The sequence below is a fragment of the Corvus cornix genome, chromosome Z, assembly GCF_000738735.6.
Source record: "Corvus cornix cornix isolate S_Up_H32 chromosome Z, ASM73873v5, whole genome shotgun sequence".
In the NCBI taxonomy this organism is placed as follows: domain Eukaryota; kingdom Metazoa; phylum Chordata; class Aves; order Passeriformes; family Corvidae; genus Corvus; species Corvus cornix.
Window position 1 is genome coordinate 14,478,864 of NC_046357.1, and position 14,620 is coordinate 14,493,483.

Here is a 14,620-nt window from a genome sequence, read left to right on the forward strand (position 1 = left end):
GGGGCAGAGGACGAGGGACACCCCGGGTCACTGCGCTGGGGACAATCCGATGGTACTGGGCAAGGGACAGCCCGGGACACTGTGCTGTGGGTACCCTGGTGGCGCTGGGTGATGGACACCTCAAGACAATGCTCTGGTGGCACCCCAGTGACACTGGGTGAGGGACACTCTGTAGCTCTGAGCTAGGGGTACCCCTGTGGCACCGGGCAAGGGACATGCTGGGGCACTGAGTGGGGGTAGCTTGGTTGCACTGGCTCCAGAGCTGTCCTCATGCTAGTGCCCTAGGTACACCACGTGCCCTGTCACAGCACACTGGGGCCTGAGGGACCCTGCTTGCTGGCACTAGCGTGGGGACACCTCAAGGGCTGGCATGGCACTTGGGAACACCAATGAATTGGCCAGCACTGAAGGGTAGGGGACACACTCAGGCTGTGATTGCACTAAGGGACATGTTTGGCTGGCATTGCCCACATGGGGAAAATCCCCCAGGGGAGAAGTGAGCAGAGCTGGGGGAGAAGTGAGCAGAGCTCCTGACATTCCCATCCAGCTGCTGGTGGGGCAGGAGGACCAGAACTCTTTGCAGACTTCTTGGCACCCACCTACTCTCTGTTTTGCACCTTGGTGTCACTGTCCCTGGCACCCACAGGGACACCTGGCACATGCACAGCCCATACAATGGCATTTCAGGGTGACACAGGGCATACAGGCAGCTCACTGCCCCTCTTCATCTTTCTGCTCTAAATAAACTGTATTCCACAGGCAAAAAAATGCAAACCTTTCAAATCCTAGCTCCTCCAAAAATAACCTGTACTTTAATAACGATCGTAAATGCTTCTGGCACATTCCCAGCTGCAGGGTGGGCTGTGGGTCGGGGGGGCTGGAAGGAGCTGGTGGAGGGGCCATGGGAGCCGTGTGGCACGTGTGAAAAGCGGGGATGGGATGGGGACAGGAGGGGTGCACAGGCTCCCCCAGCCCACTGCCCCTGGGCTGCAGCCAGTCCTTGCTTGACGCAACTTCTCGGCACCAATGCTCCAAGCAGAGAGGAACAAAAAGATTTTGACAGCTGGAGAAAGTGCCTTTTAGGAGCCCTCAGGCCCAGATGGTAGAGGGCATAGGAGGGGTTGAATAGCTGAGGACCAAGTGGCTGCTGGCTCCATGGGGAAAGGAGAAGAGCCACTGCTGGACTCTGGAGAGCGGCTATTAGTATTGATGAATTAGGCACATATTTGGACAAGAAGGGTCTGTAGCTGCCAGCGTGTGGCTTCTGAGGGGAGGGGAAAGATCCATCTGCCATCATTCCTGGGAGAGAGTAATTGTTTTTTCTGCGAGATGTTTCAGCCTGGAGCAACTTCATGGGCTTGAGCAACTTCATGTACTCGGTGCATGGGGCAAATATAATGATGGGTGTGGTGCAAGGAGCAAGGAAGTTACCCTGGAGCCAGGCCAGCCCTCGGATGTGCCCCCAAAGGATGCTGCTTTCCCTCTCAACCCCCTCCCCTTTGCTCCAGGCATCATAGCCATGTCTGATGGACACTGCTGGAATCATCCAGGTGCTGAGGCCCATGACTCTGCCCTTCAGTCCATCCTCTGGGGTAACCTGTGGGACAAGAGGGTGCAGAGAGTTGTGGGTGCACATCCCTCCCATTGCTGCCCCATGCCCAGGTTTGTCCTGGGCTAAGGTCTCCAAGGATGGCAACCCCCTCCATGTTTCACTCTAGGGTCAGACCTTACTCCCAAGGAAGGGCTCATCCTGACAACTAATGGGACCTTCCCAGGTGCAATCCATGCTGCAGCCTATCACCTCATCCCTGGGCTCCCCAAGAAGTTGGGACATGGTTTGCCCACTAACCTCCAACTTAGTTGAATTTGGATCCCTGCAGAGGCCTGGGACCTCATGACTGTGTCATCCCAGCTCCAAACCTCTGTATGTGCTTTCCTGAACCTAGCTGCCAAAATAACCCTTTGATCAGTATGTGAGATTGAGGGGCGGTGGTTAATCACACCCCCATGTCCCTTCCCTGGTGTTTGTGCCACCACCTCTTGTACCCAAGCTGGAGGACACAGCAGTGGATATGCTTGCAGCACTGTGCAGGAAGTACTGGAGCTCCCTTGTCCCCAGGATGCCAGGGTGAGGCCAGGGCTGCTGCCACGCTGTGCCCGCTCACTGTCCTTGCTGGACACTCTGAAGGGCCCCATGTCCAAGCTGGTACCTGGGTGAGAGCCTGGTGCCGGGTCAGGCCAGCGCAGATTGTCAGGGGACAGCTGGGAGGATTGGGATGCCTGTGAGAGCCACAAATCCACCCTGGATCCTGGCCAGGGGTGAGTGTCTCAGGAGAAACAGCCCCTCCACACCCCCAGGGACGTGACCACAAGGGGACAGGAGTTGCTCTCTGGGATACTGTGGGATGCTGCCCTTGCCACCGAAGATGTTTATAGCTCACACTACCAGGAACAGCCCCAGAGGCAAGGGACTCGTGCCAACCTGGCCGTGCCCCTGTTGCACCCCGCAATGTCCCTGTTGCACCCCACATCACCCCTGCCTGCCCTGCCACTGCTTAGGCCCCCCAAATCCCTGCTGAGTGACGGGGTGGGAACAGGTGGGGACACACTGGGGCAGCTGCTGCCCGCACAGGTTGGCTCTGGGGGGCTATTTCGGGGCGTGAGATCAACGCCAGCAGCCGGGAGGGCTCCGGCCACATTCCCAGACCCACACCACACCAGACTGCTCCCCACTGATGGGCCACCAGTGACTACGGGGTGGGAGGTCCCCCACCTGCACCCTATGGCACCCTACCCAGGAGTGTATTTGGCTAGTAGCAGGAATGGGGCCAGGAGCTCAGCTCCACACACACATAACCCCCCCGCCTTCCCTGAAGCCCAAATCCCCCAGAAACAAAATCCCCAAGGCCCCCTCCTGCAGTGGTGGCCCCCCGGCAGCACCTGCGAGGCCGGCACATGGCTGGCAGCGGGGGTCCGGCCTGCCGGGTGCCTGGGGCTGGACGTGCCTCAAATATTTTCCATGCTGTATAAGCACCCGTGGTACACTCCCCCCCTCCCTTTGCCGGCAGGGAAAGAGCCCAGGCCCCCCTGCCCTCCCCATCTCGTGGAGAGGCCTGTTGATACCCAGTTGGCAAGAAAGCAGGAAAACCAGATTTTATTGATGAAAGCGTCTTTCTGAGGAGACACTGGCATCCCCCACCCCACCCCGGAGGCTTGGGGGGGAGCTGGTTTCCTTCAATCTTTAATATGGGATGCTTAAAGTATCAAAATGGTGAGAGAAGCCTCAGCGAGTGCAAAGGGGAAGGGACGGGGGTCCCGGAGCCAAGGAGGGGTGGGATGCTGGGCTACGGGACCCTGGCGAGAGCTGGGTGTTAGTGGGCAGAGCATGAGCTGGCAGGGAAATAAATGAACTTTGAAAGCTGCAGGCTCAATACTAGAGAAATGGAAAAGTTACAAAAATACTGTAGATCTTGGAAAACAATGCAGGCACTTGGGAAGAAGGAGGAAGGCAGAGCTGGCTGGGGCCGCAGTTGGGGGGAAGCCCTGCGGGAAGGCAAAAAACAGGTCTGGGGGTGAACTCAACACATCATCCCCCATCCTGAGTGGAGGCACTGTGGCTTCCAGCCCTGCTGCTCCCCAGAGGGGCCCGGGCTGAAGAAGATAGTCATGGGGTGGACTCAGTGCCTTCCAGGGTAGCTATAGAGGAAGATTCAGCCAGCAGTAAGGCATTGGAGGTGAAAGACAGCTCCGTGCAAGAGCTTAGCGAGGGGCAGCTGCTCCCTGCACACCATTGCACAGGAGAGGGCAAGCCCCCCGCCTGTCCCCATCCTGCACGGAGGAGAGAGAAAAAAGGGGCACAGGAGGGAACGAAGAAGGCACAAGTAAATATCCCCTTGCAGTGGAGAGCTCTGTGGGCCCGCACCCCGGGGCTGGCGGGTGAGCCCTGAGCCAGTGCAGCCCCGGCTCCCACCCCAACCGAGTCCCTCCGAGCGCTCTGATTGTGCCTTGGGTGTGCATGGGAAGGTGGGCTGGGCAGCGAAGCGGAGTTGCTGGTGAGGCACCGGCTTGGAGGGGCAACTGAGTTAGTCCCGTTGCTCTGGGTGCGGGCAGAGCTCTGGTCTAGCCCAGACAGCCCTTCGCTTGTGGCGGGTCGTCTTAAATAGGAGCAGGCAGGTGGGCGGGTGGGCAGGCAGCAGTCTGTGCGGTGAGCGGTGGGAGGGCGTGCGGCTCAGTTCTGCTCCTCGTCCCGCAGCTCCGAGGGCAGGAATTTGTACTGCTGCTGCCGGATCATCGCCAGCTTCTTCCGCGCCTCTTCCAGCTCCCGCTCCTTGCGCAGCATCTCCTCCTGGGCGGCGATGATCTGCCAGGAGAGAGCCCCAGGGTCACAGCTGCCTCCCACAGGGATGGCCAGAGCCTCTGCCACCGGCAATGTCAAGCCCAGAGCTGGGTTCTCCAGCTGCTGCTTCCCTCCCATCACAGCCACTGCCTCACTGAGCATGAGGGCTGTTTGTCCCTGGGGTGGGAGCATGGTACTCTGGAGATAAGCAGAACAGCACAGCTCCCAGGGCTCAGCCCCATGTGCTGTGTAGAGGGTCTCAGCTGCACGGAGCCAGCACTGGGACTGTGGCACCCCACACTAGGTAGATCTCACCCTCTACCCACTGCTCTGCCTTTTCCATGTGTCACAGACACTGGGATACTGTGGGCTCTGCACCAAGGGGAAGCCAGGGCTTTTACACTCCTGGGAGCATGCACCATCACCCACTGCTACTTGTGGCAGACAAAGTGAGGCCTCATTGTTTAACTGGTGCTCAGTGGGATGGGTGAACCCACAGCATTTTTGTGAGGCTCTCTCAAGACATGACCTGTGCTGGTGGGTGGTAGGACATGTTCCTGAGACCAGCACACACAGGTTGTGGTGGCACCTAGAGCTGCTCCTGCCCTGTTGGAGCAGCCTCACTCACCTGTGCAATTCCTCCGACCATCTTCTCCTTCACCACCACCGTTTCATCATGGTCCTGGAAGGCAGCTGCCTTCTGCGCTGCCTTCACCAGATTGTCTGATGCTCTCTTCACGGCATTTCCAGCGGCCTGCAGCAGGGAGGAGGAGAATGTCAGCATGACTCACAGACCCAGGGTATGATTGTTGCCCGGGGGTGTGAAGGAACTCCTGCCCCAGCCCAGGCTGGGCCAGCAGGCAGGACAGGCAGCCAGGAGTGCTGGGAGCTGCAGGCAGGGATTCCTTTACATGGCTCGCTGCCTTGTCACCCGCTCATGACCATTTCAGGCGCTTCTGCTCCCAGCCAGGCTCTGGCTCCTCTTGGAGGAGCGGGGCAGGGACTGGGACTGGGAGGCAGCCCTGCTGACTCTTCCCAGCCCTCGGCCCCAGTGCTGAGACCCCAGGTTAACCCAGGGTTAACACATGGGCATTAACCTCCTGTGTGCCATGGCCTCTGAGGATTAACAGTGATACAGAACATGCCCCCACACACATTAACCTCTTGAATGCCAGTGAAAAAGTGCAGCCATTTCAGCTATTCCTGTGCCAGTTCATTGTTCCTGAATGCTGCCAAGCTGAGCAGCCCAGCATCACTCACATGCCTGGCACACAGCTAGAAGTGAAATCCAAACAACCTGGAGCCTGTGTTCCAGTGAACTTCCCACTGACAGCACGCAGGCAGGGAGCATGAGCCCTGGAGAACACCCACATGCCCTCACCCCACTCCCAGCCACCTCTCAAGCAACAGGGGCTGAAGAGGCAGCCTAATACTCACCTGGAGCCGCTTCATGGCCTCTGAGTCATGGTCAGCCTTCACCTTGCAGGCCACCAGGAGCTGGGCTGTGGAAGCAGCCACCTGCTTGGCAGATGAGATGAGCTTCTCCTCACTGGCATGGCCCTGCACTGCAGCGTTGGCGGCTTCGCACAGGTTGTTGGTGGCAGCAGCCACCAGGCGTGCCTGTGGCAAGAAAGGCTGTCAGGGAGGGTACAGGAGCCCTGATTGGCTCCAAGGAGGTTGTGGGGCACGGGATGGAAAAAAACAGCTTCCACAGCATGTGGGAGAGGAAGGAAGAAGCATGGCTGCTTCTTCCACTGAGGAGAAGCAAAAGGGCAGAGCACCCTCATGTTTGAAGCAGGAGTCAAGAGGAAGGTTTCCCCCTCAACCCCTCAGCACGACCTTGATACTCACGGCTGAAATGAGACCCTGGGACCACTGTCCATCATCCACTGCGTTGGCTGGGATGGCGCCCACCTATGAGGAAGGAGGGGAGGAAGAAAGGTCATCACCCTGCACACCTCTTGTCACAGGGCATGAGGGTTACAAGTAGCCGCAGAAGAGGGGAGAACCCTTCTCTACATTTTCTTTTTCCCATCTTATGGCCTTACTTTTCCTTGGGCCACTAATTCTCGCTGGGCTGCTGAGGCTGCCTTCACCAGGGCACTTGTGGCTGCAGCAATGGATTTGGCAGCTTCCAGGATCTGCTCCTCAAAGTTCAGGCTCTCGTCTGCTTGCTGTGGGCAAAAGCAGAGTGTGAGTCCCAAGCAGGAGTGCTGGGATAGATGGAGCAGAACAGAAGGATGGCTCCAGGGGGCCGAGGGAGGCACATACAAAGCTGGATTAAGGGCTATGGGGTGCAGCATAGGCTACCTGAGGAAAGTCCAGCTGGGAATGTGGGAGGTAGCAGGAGTACAGGAAGAGGGACCAGCTGTCAGATGGGGCTTCAAACCTGGCTAAAGCACAGGCAGGAGAGCCCCAGCCCACCCCAAGCTAAGCACGAGGGTCAGACAAGGCTCAGCACTGCTACCTTGGGCTTGGCTCTTGGTTTCAGCTGCTCCAGCTTCTTGGCTGCAGCCTCAATGGCAGCTGCTGCCCCCAGCAGCTCATTCTCAGCGATGACAGTGGGGTCTTCTGGGTCAACCCACTCTGTCCCTAGGAACACCGGGAAACCAGGCAGGTTAACACCTGCATGCAGCCTCATTTCCAACTTTCCCTACCTCCTCCAGCAGCTGCTGAGCCCTCCACCCTAATCCCAGCCCTTGGTCCTGCCCCTTTGAGCAGGATCTTTCCATACCTTTCATGGCCTCGGCTGCCTGGATGAGCTCGGTGACAGAGCTGGCCACGCGCTTGGAGTAGCCTGCCAGCTGCTGCTTCAGCTCGTGAGTTGGCTTCTGCAGGATCTGGGGGGAAGGAGCAGATGTAAGCACCTGGAAAAGGGGGACTTCATAGGTCTGTTTGGGGTGCGCTCCCCAGGGAAGGAGGGTGGGATCCCCCAGCCCCCTCCCACACGTGTACACATCAGGCACTGTCTGAGCAGCTTTCTCAAGTGACTCTGTCTATTCTCTTTATGCCCCAGGATAGGATGAGCTTCCCCAGGGCCCTTCTGCATCCACAGCTTCTGGGACATCTTTCAGACACAAGACCCTCAGCACAAGCCTTTCTGCACTCAGCAGCTACGCAGGCCAATATTTTTCCCCTGCAAATCATTTCAAGCTCCAGAAGCATTTCCCCTTCGCTGTCTCCATTTTGGAGGTTTGTTTGCAAATGCAAGCTGGGCAAAGGGGGGTACCCTGGAGCCATGTCCCCACCAAGGAGGGCTGGCCCCAACGGGATGAAGTGGCAGGCAGTACCCTAAGGGTCCTTCCCTGGGTTGGAGGGACACATGCACACACCACAGCACACATGTGCACGCACACAGGGTCTGTATGCACAAGCAGAGCTCACTGCTGGCCCAACTTGCACCACACAGGCAGCAGCTGCCCATCAGCTAGAGCAGGGGTGAGTACACACACACAAACACATGGACCCCAGGGTCCCTGTGGACACACACAAGTGCCACCCCAGCACTGGGCTGGGCACACAGACACGCCATGAGCAAGGCTCATGCTGAGGTTAGAGACCAGCAGGCACCCCAGTGTTGCCTTACTCACCGGCTGACAGAGAGGAGGGAGAAGAGAGAAAAGAAAGCAGTGAACGCCCCAGCCAGGAGGAGCAGAGATAGGGGAGGGTAGGGGAAGGTAGGTGCTTTTTGGTGAGGGGTGAAGGGCAGCCAAGAGGAGAAGTGGGAACAAAGGATCAGAGATCCTGGGTGGAGAGCTGTGCTGCCATCATTAGCTCTTACTTCAGCCTTGCAGAGATGGGCAAGACAGGGCACCGGGATGAGGCTCTCACAGCCAGAGGAGCCACCTACACTCAGAGTAGCCACTCTCCTCCTCACACCCTTTACACCTTATTTCTCGCCACCCTGAATTGCTTCACTGCAGTTTTGAGCCATGGAATCTCTCTGCTTTTGGAGGGAGAGACCTATTGTTACCAAATACCAAGTCCCCATGGAGGTTCAAATTCCTACCCCTCCCCAGCGAAATATGCAGGCTTTCCCACTCCTCTGCTGGGAGCCATGTTTTCCAGCCTGAGACAAATAACCCTTATTCTTGAACCCTAACCACTCTTGTTCATGCTCTGTGGAAGGCAGTGGTTCCCTTGGGGACACAGTGTGGAGCTACGACCTTGCTGCTGCTGGGGAATGAGGCTGCACCCCATCTGCCATCTGCCCTCCCATTCCCCTAGATCCTTCCTGCTTGTGGTTTTCCAGGAACCTGCTATGCTCTGATAAACTGGACCCATGAGCTTCACTCCTGCCTTCACAGAAGGAGACTGGGGGAAGTCATGGCTTTTTCCTGGCCTTGTGTTGGACCATCCCAGCATTCACCAGAGCTGTGTAAGGCTCAGAGTACTCAAGCTGATGGCACACAGTGATGGCTGGTTTGCCTTCATGAGCACATCTAGTCTAAATGCCTTATTATTAAGCCTGCTGTCTGCTCTGACAACGTGTTTTAGACTGCTAAATGATCTCTGTCTGGAGCTGAAGGCACCCCGGAGGCTACGAGCTTACTAAGAGGCACCTCCAGTGAACATTTCAAGGAATGTTCCAATGTGTGATAGTCAAAACATTGCACGGCAGCGGGATGGTAACACCCAAAATACAGGGGAATGGCGTGTTCCTGCAAGTAGGCTGACCTCGGGCACTGCCACACTAAGTCATTAGCCTAATCATCTGTTAACAACAGGTCAGCCAGAGAATTTCTACTCAGCACTCCAGCCTTGGCTGCCATGATTCATGTGTGCCTGAAGCATCTTCCAGGCAGACATTTGATCTAGATGTAGAGGATGGAAAACTCACTGCTCCCCTTGGAACTGTACCCCAGTGGTTACCTCCCTTTAATAAAACCACCCTTTGACTTCTCCTCTACTCATCTTCAATTTCTAGCCATCAATTCCTGCCCACCTCCTCCGGCTGCTGCCAGTGCTGGTTACCCTCTGCCTGAAGGGGCGTTCCCTGCAGGAAACCACACCCTGGGCTCCATCACTTTGTATCTGGTGATCCCAGACAGCACTCACTCACTAACCAGCTTAGTGCAACCTTGACACAGAGCTGAATCACTGTCAGTCTTTGTCCTGACCCTGGTTTGAGGGATCTCACAGCACCATGGGTTGAGTGTGCACATCCCCACAGTGCCCCTGGCTCCACTTCTGTGGTCTTGCCAAGAATGCAGACTGTTGGAAGGACTTCACTGGATCTTTTCTACCATGCTAGAGGCTTAATTTACTTGTTGTAAACTAATGTTGCAGCTGAAGTCCTTGGGAAGACTCAGTCAGAGGGAGACTGGATCAAAAGGGTGCAGCGGGCGCTTGCAGTCATTATCTTTGCTCTGGCAGGCACCGTCCATCTCCCACACATTGTGCTGTGGGCATTACACACTTTGTTTTCCCACTGCCTGAGGTCTGTTATTCCTATCACTTTTACTGGAAGCTGTATTTTTACAAGATTATACTACCGTGTTGTTGATTTCCAGCCTCCATCTGTTTATGGCCAGTTAATCTCCATCTGTTACTAGCAAATTACCTTTCTTAGAGCCTGTTGAGCTCTCTGACATCTGCTTCCATGGCAGGGCCATGGACACACACTGTGCCAGCACAAGCAGTGAAGGGGGCTGTGCAAAGGCCCTAGTGGGAAGAGGTGAAGAGCCCAGAGGACCTTGGGGATTTGGGGAACACTCAGGCAGTCCACGATCAGCTTCTGCCCACCCTGGGAACTGGAGTGGGGACACTCACCACTAGCACATGCTCCAGCAGCTCCAGATAGCCATCAGCACACTCCTTGCCGAAGCGCAGCGCCCGCTGCCGCACGTCCCCGCTCACCTCTGGGTGGTAGGCTGCTTCCTGCAACCCGGAGACAGGGGAAACCCGGATTCACATCCAGCACCATCCCTGCCTCCACCCACAAACCCACACCAGATTCACACCCACTGCCCGCCCCACCTTGCAGGAGCGCAGCATGTCTGCAATGGCCCGGCGGCTCAGGTTGGCCGTGGCGATGACATCCTCCTGCCGGCACGAGTTGCCAGCGGCCACCGCTTTGGCTGTGGCCATCGTGATGCCTTTCGTCATACGGATGAAGTCCTCCGGGGTGGAGACCTTGGCAGGAGGCACAGGGGAGGAGAAGACCTGCGAGGCGAGAGGCAGCGGTGAGGCACGGGGCTGTGGGCAAGTGGTGTGACAGGGGCAGCACCGTGGCCGTACTCACTGCCAGCTCCTGGCGAATGTGCTCAATTGTGGCCTCCAGCGCCCGTGTCCCCTTCGTGGCCTCATCCTCTACAGCCTTCACTGTCTTCAGCAAGGAAGTGACGTTTGTCACCATCACCTGTGGAAAAAGAAAGACAGCCAGGTGAATCCCCACACAAGCTCTGGCCTGCTGCCTGCACCTGTCCTTCCCTTGTGGATTGGTCCAAAACTGTCCCATCCCCATAATCCACTCACACTGCCTCAATTGCTTCTCTGCATGCTGTGTTCCACCTTCTACATGCCCCTTCCTACCCTTTTGTCCTGACTGCCCCCCAGTTGTGCTTCTGTGCCCAGATAGGCAGAAAAAAACCTATCTCTTTCTCCAGCCCCAGTGCCTCATCTGCTCCTTCCCATCATAACCAGCACAGACCTTGGCAGAGTTCTTCAGCTGGTAGACAGCAGGGTCATCCCCAGCTTTGCCAGCAGCTGCTTTGGTGGCACCGATCAAGTCTCCAAGTGCCTTGGCCACATCCTTCACAGCATTGATCAGGACCACCTGGGGAGAGCAAGACCATGGGAATGGCTGAGCTACAGTCACACTCAGGCTGGGGATGGCGTGGCCCAGTAGTAAGAGATTTGGGCACCACATGGAGTCTAGCTCAGCCAGCACTGACCAAAGCCCAGCCCCCTCTCTCCCCAACTCTTGGGATCCAGCCCAGAGCACCACATGACATCTGCATCCCTCAACCCCTCCAAGCAACCTAGCAGCAGCCTCTGCTCAGCCCACACATTCAGTCACACACCTGGGTTTCTGGGTCTTCAGATCCCAGGCTGGCAGCACCCAGCTTCACCACCTCTGCCAGGCGAGTGATGGTGGACACAGAGGACTGGGCAGCCTGGGCTAGCTTCTCCTGGCTGGCCGTGGCGTTCTGCACCAACACCTTCGTGTCCTCCACCAGTGCCTTGGCTGTCTTCAAGATGCCCTCCCTGCAGAGAAAAAGCGGGTCAGGGAGGACACAGCCCTCTACTGCACACATGGTCCTTGGGGTACAGAGGGACTGTCGACCCTGGGTTTTTTATGTACAAGCTGGAGCTTCGGGAAATGGAGCCAGCATGATCTGAGCTTGAAGCTCTCCTTGGCACTGGTGAAGCGCTCAGAAGGACCACTCTGACACCCCTGTCTCTGGCTGAGCAGAGGCTGGACATAGCGCCTGGGTACCTGTGGTCAGCAAAGGTCTCAGAGTTCTCCCGGTTGAGGGTTCCTGCTGTAGCAAACATGATGGTTGTGTCAAGGTCAGCAATGATGCCGGAGACAGCACTGGCTGCTGTGATGCAGGCTTGTGTCCCACGGTTCCCAGCCTGAAGAGCTGCCAGCACATGAGACACCTGTGGGGTATGAGTACAGTGACTGGGGGAGCAAAGCAGGCTCAGGAACCCTCACTGCATACACCTCCAACACGTCCAAGGGTGGAGCTGCTCCATACCAAGGAGAGGAACTGGGAATACTTTGGTCTACACACTCCTTCTTAGCTTCCAGTTATTTATTTTTACCTTGCACCTATCGTGTTTGGTAGTCTAACTAGCTGTACTCTGCTAGTTTTCAAATTAGTAAGATCTCTTACTAATAATGGGCATCAGAACTGCACAATATCACAATTTGTTCCTTCTTTTAGCTCTTAATTTTTGTACTTGGGCAAGCACTCACAGGAGAACAAGCTTCCTAATGGAAAGCAACTGTGGAAAGGAAGGACCTGCAGGAGGTCCTGCAGATGGAGGTGCCAGGCACAATTGACAAGTGCTTACTTTTGTGTTTGTACTTAAAAGCACTGCTGCTCTATCCTTATCAACCAGACTTTTTAAGCCACACTTTCATCTGTTCTTAAGAAGTGTGCTCTGCTCTTTAGACTGGCTTAATGGACAGGATGCCAGCAAAAGGTAGAGACTGATCACTGAGCACAAGCTGCAAGCATTGCTGCAGATGCTTTGCCCAACTCTGCAAGAACTGATCTGGAGACTGGCTTAATGGACAGGATGCCAGCAAAAGGTGGAGACTGATCACTGAGCACGAGCTGCAAGCATTGCTGCAGATGCTTTGCCCAACTCCGCAAGAACTGATCTGGAGAGCCCTGGCCTGTCACCAGTGTGTAGGTCAGTTTTCCCAGGCAGGCTACAGCATCTAGACATCACACTCACCCACCACAAGCACCAGCTGCTGTTGTAGTGTCTACAGAGGTGGATCCATCCTCCACCCCATCAGCTGGGCAGGGGGAGCATGGCCAAGAGAGCCAACAGAACCCAACAGGACCAGGAGAGGATCCAGTGTGGTAGCTCCAAGGGCACATGGCTGAATCCAGTATCCCTCCCACCTCACCATGCTGTCAAACCCCTCTCTCAACCACCTACCTTCTCAGAAACCTTGCGTGCACTCTCTATCAGCTCCTTCTTGGTGTAGGCATCGCTGGGGCTGCACTGCAGAGCTCCAGCCTTGGTGACCAGGGCAGCACAGCCATGACCCAGCTCCTGCACCCGGCGCTTGATGTGGGAGCCAATCTGCAGAGGAATGTATGTGTGACAGCGTCAGCAGGGGACCAAGCTCTGCATCTGTGATACCCGCTGGGGAACACCCGTCACCCAGCTCCTCTTTCCCAATCCTCCCACTCAGGAGAAGGAAAAAGGAAACACAGCTTTGCTCTTTGTTTCTATGCCATGTTTCAGGGGAGGTGTGAAAGCTGCCTGCCCCCAGCTCCAAGTGGAGGTTCAAGTGTCCCTGTCCTCAGTTCTCACGCCCCAACAGTCCCTGGTCTGCCTCACAGCACGCTCCAGCACTCCCCCCAGTTTTGTACCTCCTCGTTCTCAGCGGTGAGGGCAGCCGGCTTGGCCTCTTGTGCCAGTTGTCCATAGTCATGGGTGAGTTGGTTGGCCAGTATGCCCAGCTCATCCGGGTTGGTGGTGGATTTGGTGACCTGTCAATGGAAGAAGAGCAGGAGTTGGACAGGGCAAGTAGGGCAGTAGCCTAACTGAGTATCAGGCAGTGCATTCTACAGTGACAGGCTCGCTTGCACCCACCATTTCCTGCACAGTCACTGCGATAGCCTTGGCTGTCTTCACCATCGTGGTCTGGTAATCCACAAAGCTACCTTCTGGCTCGCCCATGGGCCCCTCGTCCAGCTGCAAGAAACCATCAGGACATTCTGGCTCCAGCTCTGGCCCACAAGGTCTTTAGCTTGTAGGGTTTGACCCTGACTGTTCCTCTCTCCCACACCCAGACCTGTCCAGGTCCTCTCCGTGTTCCCCTCACCTGATTGATAGCTTGGGTGATGGAGTCCACCATGCCCCCCACAACACCTGCAGCACTGGCTGCCTCATTCAGGGTGGTGGTCAGGTCCTCCACTGCTTCCTTCATCATCTGCACAGCCTCTTCCAGAGCCTCCTGAGTGTGGGCAGCTTGCTGCAAGGAGAAGCCAGAGTGAGGGAAGGCAGGTGGCAGCTCCCCTCCTGACAGGGATTCTGCACACTGACCCGCGGGTTTCCACGTTGGGCACACATGTGTGCAGCATGCAGCACCCACATGCAAAGGAGGGCACGTGCCCCTCCTGCTCACCTTGGGGTTCCCACCAGCCTCCTTGGCTGTGTACAGCATCTGCAAGGCGGATTCAGCCAGTGTTTTGGTTTGGTCCAGGAGGTTCATCTGTTGCTGGTGGTTGGGTGTTTTGGAGGCAGCGCCGACAGCTGCCATAATGAGTGGCTCGAAATACTGAGCCATCTGGGACACCTAGGGAAGAGCAGTGTGAGCACCAGCAGCTTCCAGCCCCAGCTGCCTTGTACCTCTCCTCCCCAGGCACCAAGTGCCACACCCCCATTACCTTGTGCCCCAGCTGCGAGGCCTCAGCCCTTGCCGCGGCAGCCACAGGCTCAATTAGGTTGCTGATCTCCTGGACAGCTGTGATCATCTGGTTGTGCAGAGCCTGTGCGAAGAGAGAGTGTTGCATGAGGCTGCAGCAGGGGTCCCTGCATGCTGCTGAGAGTCAGGGGAAGGATGCCACTCCCTTAGGCTTGCCCACA

General features: G+C 56.6%; 1 protein-coding gene across 3 annotated transcripts in view; it reads right to left on the reverse strand.

The window, feature by feature from the left end:
- Positions 1-3,127: 3,127 nt before the first annotated feature.
- Positions 3,128-14,620, reverse strand: part of TLN1 (talin 1) — a 35,018-nt gene continuing 23,525 nt past the window's right edge. For all 3 annotated transcript variants that reach the window (XM_039566959.1, XM_039566960.1, XM_039566958.1), the window contains 19 exons: positions 14,422-14,523; positions 14,160-14,330; positions 13,857-14,006; positions 13,625-13,726; positions 13,402-13,521; positions 12,962-13,108; positions 11,778-11,944; positions 11,362-11,545; positions 10,989-11,114; positions 10,581-10,697; positions 10,316-10,501; positions 10,109-10,216; positions 7,071-7,176; positions 6,804-6,928; positions 6,385-6,510; positions 6,188-6,250; positions 5,774-5,956; positions 4,965-5,090; positions 3,128-4,360 (listed from right to left, as the gene is read on the reverse strand). In XM_039566959.1, coding sequence (XP_039422893.1) covers positions 4,229-4,360; positions 4,965-5,090; positions 5,774-5,956; positions 6,188-6,250; positions 6,385-6,510; positions 6,804-6,928; positions 7,071-7,176; positions 10,109-10,216; positions 10,316-10,501; positions 10,581-10,697; positions 10,989-11,114; positions 11,362-11,545; positions 11,778-11,944; positions 12,962-13,108; positions 13,402-13,521; positions 13,625-13,726; positions 13,857-14,006; positions 14,160-14,330; positions 14,422-14,523 — 2,541 coding nt within the window. In that variant the 3' untranslated portion in view covers positions 3,128-4,228. The remainder of the gene's footprint in view (positions 4,361-4,964; positions 5,091-5,773; positions 5,957-6,187; positions 6,251-6,384; positions 6,511-6,803; positions 6,929-7,070; positions 7,177-10,108; positions 10,217-10,315; positions 10,502-10,580; positions 10,698-10,988; positions 11,115-11,361; positions 11,546-11,777; positions 11,945-12,961; positions 13,109-13,401; positions 13,522-13,624; positions 13,727-13,856; positions 14,007-14,159; positions 14,331-14,421; positions 14,524-14,620) is intronic.